Source organism: Acanthisitta chloris, unplaced genomic scaffold (assembly GCF_000695815.1).
Source record: "Acanthisitta chloris isolate BGI_N310 unplaced genomic scaffold, ASM69581v1 scaffold20990, whole genome shotgun sequence".
NCBI lineage: Eukaryota > Metazoa > Chordata > Aves > Passeriformes > Acanthisittidae > Acanthisitta > Acanthisitta chloris.
Genome location: NW_008651393.1, coordinates 4,854 through 16,266, shown reverse-complemented (window position 1 = coordinate 16,266; position 11,413 = coordinate 4,854). Strand labels below are relative to the sequence as shown.

The 11,413-nt window shown below is 45.1% G+C and overlaps 1 protein-coding gene across 1 annotated transcript; it reads left to right on the top strand.

Annotated features, from left to right (window-relative positions):
• Window positions 1-1,135: 1,135 nt before the first annotated feature.
• On the top strand, window positions 1,136-11,079 carry TRAF1 (TNF receptor-associated factor 1; the record flags this gene model as incomplete). Its single annotated transcript, XM_009073148.1, has 8 exons — window positions 1,136-1,322; window positions 1,967-2,051; window positions 7,474-7,542; window positions 8,269-8,386; window positions 8,429-8,706; window positions 9,189-9,366; window positions 9,971-10,119; window positions 10,864-11,079. Coding segments are annotated over 8 exons (1,280 nt in total), but the record flags the coding sequence as incomplete, so codon positions are not given.
• Window positions 11,080-11,413: the final 334 nt, after the last annotated feature.

The window sequence follows — 11,413 nt, the reverse complement described above, 5'->3', positions numbered from 1 at the left end:
AAGCCCCGAGCCGGAGCTGTGCCCTGCGGGGCAGTTACCGGCACTGCGGGTCCCAAGGGAACCCGCGGGCTCGGTGAGATCCCTGCGTGGTTCGTCTGCTCCATCCTCCCCCAAACCTCTCCCCGCGACCCTCCCCCGGGCACCATCCACCCCCGATCCGGCTCCTGCGGGTTGGTGCTGCTGTGTGTAATCTACAGCCTCGGCAGGTTGGGCAGTGTCTGCGCTCGCTGCTGAGCTCCCTGTTAAATGCCTGCAGAGGCCGCGGGAATTGGCTGAGCCAGGCTGTGGAAAAGGCTGTTTGCCCCCAGAGGACAGGCCTAAAAACAGAACAGTGCCAGCCTGGCCTGCCCCAAGCAGCCTGGATTAATTTTGTTCAGAGATGTATTAGTCAGTGTCGGTTTTGGTAAGAGATAGGTCATAGTGTGTCAGCACTGTTACAGGAAAAGTAGCTTTATAAAGGCATTATAATGATCAAACTGCACCAGGTCCCTGGGTGAAAACCTTCCTTGAGCTTTCTAGGATATTCCAGAATCAGTTTTATCTGCTTTTCCCAAAATATTCCACTCCACATCTCCTGTTAACCAAACTGAATGTACATCCCACCTTGGCACGTGTGGCCCCAGGTGTGGCACAAGCCTTAAGCTTTATGTGGACTTGAGATTTCATTTTTCATGTCACCACTAGTTTTATGACTTCAGGAAAGTCACTGTCAACACACCAGTTGCTGAGTTTCTGCATCTGTGAAGTGAAATCATGAATTTTGGCCGCTGGGACTTGAATGTGGTTGGGGATATACTCTGCAGGGAATAATTCTGTGTGATGGGCACGCATGGGATTGTAGTTTATCTTTCTACAGGCTACAAAACTCTGGAAAGAGCCCCCAACCCCTCATTTTAATGCTTTTTTTTCATTTTCATGTTGTGTTGGAGGGAAATTTTAAATCTGTACAGTAATTTCCTGCGGGTACCTAGTCAAACCCCACTGTGACATTTAGTGACTCCTGTCAGCTGCAGACCCAGCTAAACACCTCACTGTTCTGCCTGAGCTTGGAGCTGCTCGTGGACTTTGATGCCTGATACATCCTCTCATATCAAAGTGTGTCTTGCTTGAACAGCTTTTGCCTTCTCTCTGCCAGTCTCACTCCAGATGGCTGAGAACACAACCAGAGCCCCTCAGGACATCCTCAGCTCTTCTCCTGATGAAAACGAATTTCCCTTTGGATACCCAACCAGCATTTGTGAGGATGTGCCTGGCCAGAAGTACCTGTGCAGCAACTGCAATAATGTCCTGAGGAAAGCCCTGCAGACCCTGTGTGGGCACAGGTACTGCTCTGCCTGTCTCACCTGGATCATACGGTATGTCCTGAGAGCTCAGTGACAGCTCCGTGTCTGCCTCTCCCTCCTCCTTGTTTCCACCATGGGACTCTGTGGGGTGGATTACTGGGCCTGACAGATGTCAGGTTTTCTGTCTGTAAGATGGTCATTCTGATTTAACCTTGTAGAACTAGCCCAAGGCTGATTTAATCCTTCCATGGGATTTTACAGCCCATTAATACGTGATGTTATAGAAGTTTAATAAACCTAATGTCCTGCATGTCTTTATGTCTGTCTTAGCAAAATGGGTATTTTCTGTGTTTTAAAAGACTTTTGTTTTCATGTTGTCTTTCCTGTGTGGTGTTTTTGCATAATTCATGAGATAAGTAGGTTATATCTTTATTCCTGTTTATGATCCCTATTTTGCTGAAACCTAGATAAGATTTATAGGCCTAGTCCTGGTCTTGAAGAATAGAAGAGCAGAGGTTTTTTGACATGAAGTATATTCAAGAATTGGCCCTTTAATGAACAAGTTCTGTGGATTCTGAGTGGAAGTTACAATTTCCATGGGTTTATCTCTGTCAGTGCCTATACAAAGGCCTAAACCACAGTGCAGCAATGGATTGTATTGAATTCTTCTTTCTTTCTGCCAGAAACAATAAGAATGCAATTTGCCAGAAATGTAAAGAGGAAGATCCCAACACTCTGAGTGAGGAGAGTCTTTTGGCAGAAGAAAAGGTAAGTTGTAGTTCAGAGCTGTTGATTTATCCCTACCCATTCTCTGGGCTGCTCTGCGTACTACAGTCCAGGAGGGAATAGTTCAAAATGTGATGGCTACACTTCCAACTTATGGTTTAGTCACTTGGATTTCCCTCAGTCTGTGATTTAAACAAGCACAATGGACTTTCCCAGTCCAGGTTCTGCAATGTAAAATCCCACACACTTCATCTATTTCACTTTTTCTTGCCTCAAAGTAACTGGTGCTTTCCTGCCTGTAATAATATGTCTTAGCTGTTACTTACTATCCTGAGTAAGTATTTTCATGGATTTTCCAACCTCGTGGTTTCCTGCACCCTTCAAATATGGAGCTGAATGTAATAACTGATCAAACCTATGCACTGGCAAATGTTTCACCTGTAATTTAACAGTGCAGATCTCTACGTGTGTGATTTTGCAGGCAAACTGCAGTGTGTATTCCAAACACAAACTGGTCCATAAGGCTCAGTCCCAACTTGTCTTTCTTCCTCCTTGCTGCTAACTTCAGGAATATCAAGAAACACCCATTTTTGTCTACATTTTTTAGGGAAAAATGAAACTAAATAGTCATCTGACAGTGACATAAAAGACAAAGTTTAGGAAGTGGCTGCAGCCAAATAACAAATTTGCTGTTGATGCTGAACTTGGTAATAGCTCAGAAAAAAAATCCTCAGTTCTGCTATAAATTTCCCAGTACCAGAACTTTGTGCATGATGTAACCACAAATAGGTGCAGCTGAACCCTCATGAGCTCATTATGCACTGACTGCCAGTTCTGGCTGCTTTGGGATTTCTCTGCTCTGGATTCTCCCCGAGTCTTCTAGGAACTTCTGCAAGGTCTGTGGGTGGGTGGATGTAGCCAGGGCCCCACTCTGACCTGCCTGGCATTTCCCAGTACCAGAACTTTGTGCATGATGTAACCACAAATAGGTGCAGCTGAACCCTCATGAGCTCATTATGCACTGACTGCCAGTTCTGGCTGCTTTGGGATTTCTCTGCTCTGGATTCTCCCCGAGTCTTCTAGGAACTTCTGCAAGGTCTGTGGGTGGGTGGATGTAGCCAGGGCCCCACTCTGACCTGCCTGGCAGGTCCTGTGTCCTTGTCCTGCTGTAGTCAGGCACCACCAAGGCAGGAGGATCTGCCTGATCAACTCACAGCAAACTGTGCAGATTTTCAGTAATGTCATTGAATTAGAGGCATCCAAGAGCATCCAAACCCAATATTAAAAGTGTTCCATAATCTCCGTAACAACTGTACAATTCTTCATGGTTAACATAAGACCAAAACCTACACAGTGCAGAGCAAACCCAAACAAACCACTCCCAGCTGGTTCACATCTCTTTAGCACTAACTGGAAACAGCCCCATCTGAGCATGAGCTGCAGAACACTCCAAGTCCTCTCTGCAGCACGTTTAGGAGGTGTTAATGACCTCGATAATGAGCTGCATTCATTAAGGGACCCCATAGTCAGGGTCTTGTCAGCACACTCGTTGCATGTGACACATTTCAGGCTCCTGTGAAGAGAAATGTGAAATAATAGCTGTAGATGACTGGGGGGATTTTCAGTGAGTTAATAACACATCAAACAGATTATTTTTGAACACTGAGAAAGAAATTTGGGCTTCTACTACACTAAGATTTGCTTGCTAGGTTAGAGTGTCTTCTGCAGTACAGTAAATTTAAAGAAAAATAAAGGATGACAAAAATAATGGAGTAATTTCTGACCAGTGTTTTTTTTCCTTACTGTGTTTGCTTTCCAGGCTTTCGGTGATGCTGCCATTAATAAAGAGATTTCTGAGCTCAGAGTCCACTGTGTGACCCCTGGATGCAGCTGGTCAGGATTCCTGAAGGATTTTGAAGTATGTTTGAAGGCAGTTTATTGACATTAACATCCACTCTTACTCAAACGGGGACAGAGAGACAACAAAACAGGTTCTGAGCAAACACAAATTAATACAGTGTGATTAGAACCAGTGTCAGTGTTGTGATTTACACCATCAGTGTCTGAAACCATTAGGCTAGTGGAAAATTCCCTGCCCATGGCAAGGGGTTGGAGCTAGAGGTTTCCTCCTGTGTCAGTTATTCCTACTGATTGAAGGTCTTCATCCTTCTCTTCAGGCTGGTCTGAAATGCCCCTGGTAAAGTACTTAAGTGGCCAAGGTTTGTGAATCACGTGAATCCATGAGAGTAAGGAATAGAAGGGAGAAATCTGGGACTAGGATCAGGTGATTTCTAACCAAAAAAGAGAGTTCAGGGGAGACTTGCTGCTTGAATTTACCAAAAGTTTTTTAGTTTTGGTTTTGTTTCTGTTAAGAGCTAACAAAAAAGCCCCAGTAAAACTGGTGAATTTCTCACCACTAATCTCAGAAACTCTGTGCAATGGAACTTTACCCAAGCCAGAACAGAGACTATTTATAGAGCAACGTGAATCAGCAGTTTACATGTTGCTTCATGACTTTTTTACTTCCAGGAGCATCAGAGTTTGTGTGAATATGCTTTAATCCCATGTCATACTGGTTGTGGCCATGTGGTGATGAGAAGGAAACTTGCAGATCACTTGGAAAACGGCTGTGTCAATAACGTGACAGTGTGTCAGCAGTGTCACTGCAGCTTATCCAGCAGTGAATACCAGGTGAGGACATTTCTCTTTCAAATAAAGGCTTTGTATTAATGGCTCAGACAATCCATCGTGGCATTTCCCCATCCTGATTTCACTGCACTTGGAGAATATTTAGTTTTGGGGGGTTTGCTCGTTTTTCCAAGTATGTGTTAGAGGGAGAATTGAGTTGGATGTGGCAGTGTGCTGGTGGTGTGAGAGCAGAGAGGGAAGGTCCTGTGTGCTCACCCAGCACACCTTGAGCAGCCTGAGATCAACTCCTGCCTCAGAGATGTGTCCTCATGTGAGAAAGGGGAGAACAGAAAGCACAGACAGTGGCAGGGAAGAGGTGTTGAAAGTGGCTGGAGTTTTATTCCAGCTCAACCCACCCACACATTTGTAAGGCAGGATCCTGTCAGATATTATAGCTGTTAATATGATCAGGTATCCAAATATTTATCAGGCTCTCCAAATTATCAGCAGTGTCCATAGACCAGGAAAATCATACTCTGAATCGGCCACAAATTTCTCAGTGACTATTTCAACACATTTCCTTTCTATTTGTTATATTATTTCCTCAAAATAGTGAATATTGTTCCCTCCAAACGATTTAAAGTGAGTAATTGCCAACCTTGGAGCTTTGTCCTGGGGCATGGTGATCCAGGACCCACATGACAGGAGGGTTGTAAATGTTTCTAGGATGTAAATAGTAGTGAATAAGCTTTGCATGTCCAAACTGTCACAAATCCCTTTCCAAATACCGAGCTGAGAGGGTGTTACAACCAGGGGTAACATTCCTCTCAGCTAAAACCTGCAGCTTGGGAAGTTTTTGCATGTTCTCCTCATACCTGGAGCAAGGTACATCTTTCCAGTGCTAAACCCAGAGGCAGTAAATGCCAGAAGGTGGCAACACTAAATCCTCTCAGGAGGGGAAACCTGAGCTCTGTGTGTTCCCCAAGCATCTCTCTGCTCCCAGCGCTGGGACACCGCAGCTCCACCTCAGCCGGCTTCAGTTTCCTGCAATGAAGAAGTGTTTTCCTCCCACTCATTCCGGTTAGCTACCACCTAATTAATTTTTTTGGGGGCAGGAAACCTTGGCAACCGAGCAGGGGGTTGGCCTGGAGGTGTTGCTTTTTTTCTCTGCCTCTTTTAGTCTTTGTGAAATTGGAGTTCTGCTGGTTTACTCGAGGTGCTTTATTACACTGCCAGTGACGTGGCCTGAGGATTTTGATGGTTTGTGTGGATTCCATGTGTCCACAATCCTCTGGGAGCAAAGAGTAAGTTTGGGGCACTGATCTCACTTTCTCCATCTCAGCCACTCAGTTAGGAGTCGTGTGATTATTGCATTTCTGTGTTTTGAAGAAACTTGTCACCAGCCTCCCTCCCCCTCGAGAAATCAGAGATTTGGAGGAGGCAAAGAGCAGAAAAGAAGGAAGCAAAAGGCAGAATTTGTGCACTGGCAGGACACAGAGTGTTAAAAATGAGTTAGAAAGTGAGAAAACCCTGTGGCTGTTTTCTGAGAAGTGAAAGAGAAACCTTGGGACTAGTATGCCAAGGGGTGGAAAGATTGCAGTCAGTGCCCTCGAGCAGTGAGGAGGGATTGCTGCCAGCTGCTGAGTTAAATACAGATCTTACAGCTCTGTGAGCCAAGGCCAGGGGTTACCTGCCCCTTCTCAGGGCCAGGAACGCCAGGAAACCTCGTGTTAGTGGTGATGCAGTTCGCATTAGCATCTCCCGATGGAAAATTTGGCTTCCAACCTTCAAAGTGTTAATAAGCAGCGTGTGAGAAGGGTCTGCAGGCTGAGCAAACTGCAGGGAGTCAATGCCAGAGGAGTTTAGGGTTGAATTATGTTAGAATTTGAGGTTATGTGTGAATTTCCTGTGCTGTAACCTGTTTATATTTTATAGATATTTATATATATGAATTTCCTGTTCTGCTTGTCCTCCTTGCTTTGTGTTCTGTAACCCACCTGCTTCTTATTGCATATCTCTGTGTGCACAGATATGTGAGTGTGCACAGAGCTATGGTTTGAACCTGGCAAGGTTTGGACATTGCCAATCTTCTATCCAATATCTCAAGGTGACCTTGCAGCTCAGTAATTAAATAATGGACTGAATTCTTTTCTTCTTGGTTTCATGACAGGAACATTCATGTGAAGGCAATTTAAGTAAGGAGCAAAACTCTGTGCAAACAGAAACAGCATCAAAGGAGAAGGTGGGTGAAAAACGAATGAGTGCAATGCAGTTTTGTTGCAATTCATAAAGGTATCACTTGTTTCTGTAGATTAAATGAGCATCTGAGAACATCTTCAGACACAGCAGTTGTAGCTCTTTGCATCCCAGCAAAGCTCTGCTGACTGACTTCTCTTCCCTGCTCCAATTAACTTTATTAAATTACTCCTCAATGAAGCTTACAAAAATAGGAAAGTATTTGTTTCCTCTCATGTATTCAGGGAGAGCCACGTGAGCAAAAGAGGATTTAAATATGCTGCTTTATAGCAGCACATTTAAAACATCTTATCTATGAGAAGTTGCTATTAGGGGATCCCTGTGGTTTGTTAATTATGTTCTATCATCATGGGATCTGTTAGTTGGACACTTTACTGCCAGTGTGCAAGAAACCTGCATTGAACCACCCTCCTGATGGATGTATCACCAAGTTTCAAAGCTAGTTGGACACTAAGCTGTGGTAGATGCCTTGTCTTGAATTGACCTGACTTATCCCTGCTGGGACTGTGCCCTGGGGGTTTGTAGGTAAATAAAAGAATCTTTTTCAATTGGTATTTGATTATCTTCTTTATTTTTTCAGCAGAGCCACTCTACATCCTCAGGCAGCAATGATGGATGCTGCTTTTCTGAAGTTGGCTGTTCATTCAGGGTGAGTGGAACAGGAAGGTCCCACAGGGTGCACAGCTCAGCACTGTGCCTTTGGCCTAACTGTCCTTTCTCCTCAAGGCAGTGGCTCCTGATTTAAAGAAAAGAGAAAGTCTCCCTGTGTTTAGTTTGGCCAGCAGAGCTGATGTTGGACCTGCTGTGGTTGCAATGTGTGTGAGGTTCAGTTCAGCCACTGCATCAGCCTCTGCATCCTGCACTGTGTGTTCACTTCAGAGAAAACCAGATGTTTGTTAGGACTCTGTTGGTTTCTCAGACGTGCTATAACACTCTGGGTTGGGTATTCCCTTCAGGGTAACATCTCTGAGAACAGTAATGTGTCTTCTTTGCACTGTTGGCACCTCTTGCCTTGTCTCATCTTTTGTGTACAGTCCAGGTATTAAATATTGGCTCATTTGGGAATCTTGCTGGGACTCTGCCTGTTTAATACCAAACTTGTCACCAATGGTTGTGTTCTTCTGTAGCACATGTTCATGGTTGGACTCAATGGCCTCAAAGGTCTTTCCAGCATTAATGATTCTATGACTACACATGTGAACACATAGCCTAAACTTAGAGTCCTTCCTGGTTTTCCTCTCTCTGTGTCTCCTCTGATGTAGCTGTACCTTCGTCTTGCAGTTTTTCCATCTTTGTCTCTCCCAAAAAGCTAAAGGATTGCTGGATTTGGCCTTAGGTGATTATCAAGTATATTGACAGTGTTGTCTTCTTCCAGGGAAGCAAAGAGGAGATAAAGGAGCATGAGAAAACTGCAGTTGGTGCCCACATGCTGCTCCTGCTGCAGCACATGAGGCAGCTGAAGGGAAGTTTGTGCTCTGCTCCCAAAGCTGCATGTGGCTTCATCCCACAGTCAGAGCTGAATGTGAATGGTGCAGGGAAAAGCATCTCCAACCTGCAGATCCCAGTGGGGCTGGAACTCGATGGGGAGCTGGAAGTGGACTGCTTTCCTGGCCCTTCTGCTTCTGAAGATGAGTCTGTTCTGCAACAGCTCCTGAGGGAGAAAATGATTTCTGAGCTCGAAAATAAGCTGCAGGTGTTTGAGAATATTGTGGCAGTGCTCAACAAGGAGGTTGAGACCTCTCATTTGGAGATCACAGCCTTTCGGAGACAGAGTGAGCTGGATCAGAATATCATACGAGGCCTTGAACTGAAGGTAAATGTCCTGATAAACATTGTGTGATGGTTCCAGAGGCAGCAAACGTGGACAGGTATCAGTGAGGGCTGGGGTAGGGGTCAGGACAGGCAGTTTGCAGTGTTAAGTCTAGACACATCTCCGGGATCCCTTTGTTGTTCTGGAGACATTTTCAAGTGGAGATCTCTAATATTTGTTCTCCTAAATCTATGTTTAGGTACTGAGCTATTCCTGAGAGTTCTGAGTGTTCAGAGCTTGCCATGATCAGACTGTGAGCAAACCAGACAGTTGTTTAATTGCCTGATCCTCTTACAGCAGCATTTTGCCTGGAGGCCCAAACAACCATCTCTCTGCTTGTTTGGCTTATGTTTTGACACAGAGCTGTCACTTAGAAAGCAATCAAAGGAGAACTTCCAGAACAGGAGGCCTGCAGAACGAGGCAGCTAGTGTTGCAGCACAGCCTGCAGAGGGGTTTGACTGAGAAATGGTCTCTCTCTCTGCAGATTGCAGAGCTGCACCGGTGCCTGATGCAGAAGGATGCAGGTCTGAGCAGCCTGCACAAGAGCCTTCTGTTCTCTGAGCAGGCGTCCTACGACGGAGTCTTTCTGTGGAAAATCACAGACGTAGGCAGGAAGCTGCAGGACTCTGTGACTGGCAGAACAGTGGGTTTGTATTCCCCAGGTAAAGCACTTGGTGTCTGTGGGTGTTAGCAAACCCAAATCCTTTAGGAAACCCCCTCATCTCCCTAGGATGCTGCTGCTTTCTGCTCCTGGGGACAGGAGGGGCTTTCACACATGCTCTTTATGCAAAGCGCTCATGCTCTCCTGTATGTTCTCCACGTGCCTGTAATCCAGGGCACTTGGGATGTGCTTTTCCAGAGAGTTTGTTCTCTTCTGGGCTCTCATGCTGCACTTTGCCCTTCGCCACAGCTCCTTGCAGTGCCATTAGCTGGATCCATCTCTCCCAGCCCACAGCTCGGTGCCTGCTGGCACCACACAGCTCCCTGCAGCAGATATTTCCCACGTGGGAAGTAATTGGATTAGGTAAAATACACTTGTGTGGCTAATAACAGGTAATTTTCAGCGAGGCATGAGGCACTAAAAGGATTCCAACTGCTGGATTTTCATTGCTTGCAATCTCCAGGGTGTTCTGATTTGTCTGTTCTCCTCTCTGTGAGAGCAAAACACGTCACACATTACCTTTTCACATATGCCAGAACACTCACTATTCCACTTTTTTTTTGTTTCCAAAAGAGGCTTTACTAACAAAGAGTTCTGATTTTCAGCTTTCTACACTGCAAAGTATGGCTACAAGGTCTGCCTGAGGGTGTACCTGAACGGGGATGGGACAGGGAAAGGAACCCACATGTCCCTGTTCTTTGTTGTCATGAAAGGAGACTATGATGCTTTGCTCCCATGGCCCTTCAGGCACAAGGTAAGAAGAGAAACTTTTCCATATCTGATCCCAGCCTAAACCTTCTGCTGCTTGCAGTCAGCAAAAGGAGATTTTTTTCTCATAAGTGTGATCTGGTAATGGCAACAATGGTTAGAAAAGCAGGGAAGGTATGGCAGGGCCAGATTTCTGCTCCAGCACTTGCCTTCATGTGGTAATAATTCCATAAACCTTTCATATAAATAACGTTAGTAAGAGTTGGAACCCAAAAAAAATAGCAATCAAAGTTCCCAATCCTCACTGTGTTAACAGATTATTACATATATTTCTTGTTTGAAGCAAGTGAGTTAATAAAAGAAGTAATGGAATGAGACATTTTATACTGATATTTAGGTTGTGTCTTTTCCATATTTGCAACCGAGACATTTCTTTTCCTTCCAAACCACAATCACAGCATGGATGTAATGACTTTAGCCAAGCCTAGGGTTTGTTTAAGTTGTCAGGAGAGAGAGAGGAAAAAAGTCTTTGGACTGTGCAATTCTCTACCAAGAAATAATTCCTCACTTGATTTAATTTTGGTTTATGGGTGGCAAAGTTTTCAGTGCTTCACGTGGGAACTGTTACAATCTCCCAGAGAACTGTCACAATCTGACCTTGCAGGCTGGAAACAGTTTGTGTTTCATTGTCACTAGAGCATCCAAGCTGCTTCTGCAGCTCTCCTCTCCCTGATCTGTTCTGATGATTTTTCACTTTCATAACTCACCATTGCCATGTTCTGTTTTCCAGGTGACATTTATGTTGCTTGACCAAAACAACAGGGAACACATCATTGATGCATTTCGGCCGGACTTGACTTCTGCTTCATACCAGAGACCAGTGAATGACATGAACGTGGCAAGTGGCTGCCCCATGTTCCTGCCCTTGGCCAAGTTACAGTCCCCCAAATATGCCTATGTGAAAGAAGACACACTTTTCCTTAAATGCATCATAGAAACCAATTAGCAGCTCTGGAAATAGGAGTGTCTGCTAAATCACCCACTGAATGTCAACAGTTTACAAGAAAAGACCATCAGTTTGAGACTTTGTATTAGCTTACATGTGCACACAAAATCCAGAGAGCCTGAGCCTGTGCCCTGCTGAATCCACTCACATCACCTGAAGACTCACCTGTGCATGCCAAGGGCTTCACCCCCTGCCCATGGGCCATGTTACTGCAACTGGGAATGTGATTCTTTCACCACAACAGCCAATTCTCCTAGTTTAGGTGTTGGTTACAGTCACCCCCAGCCTGCACAGGGACTTGTGGGAAAGGCACTGCTGTTCCTCACACCTAGCC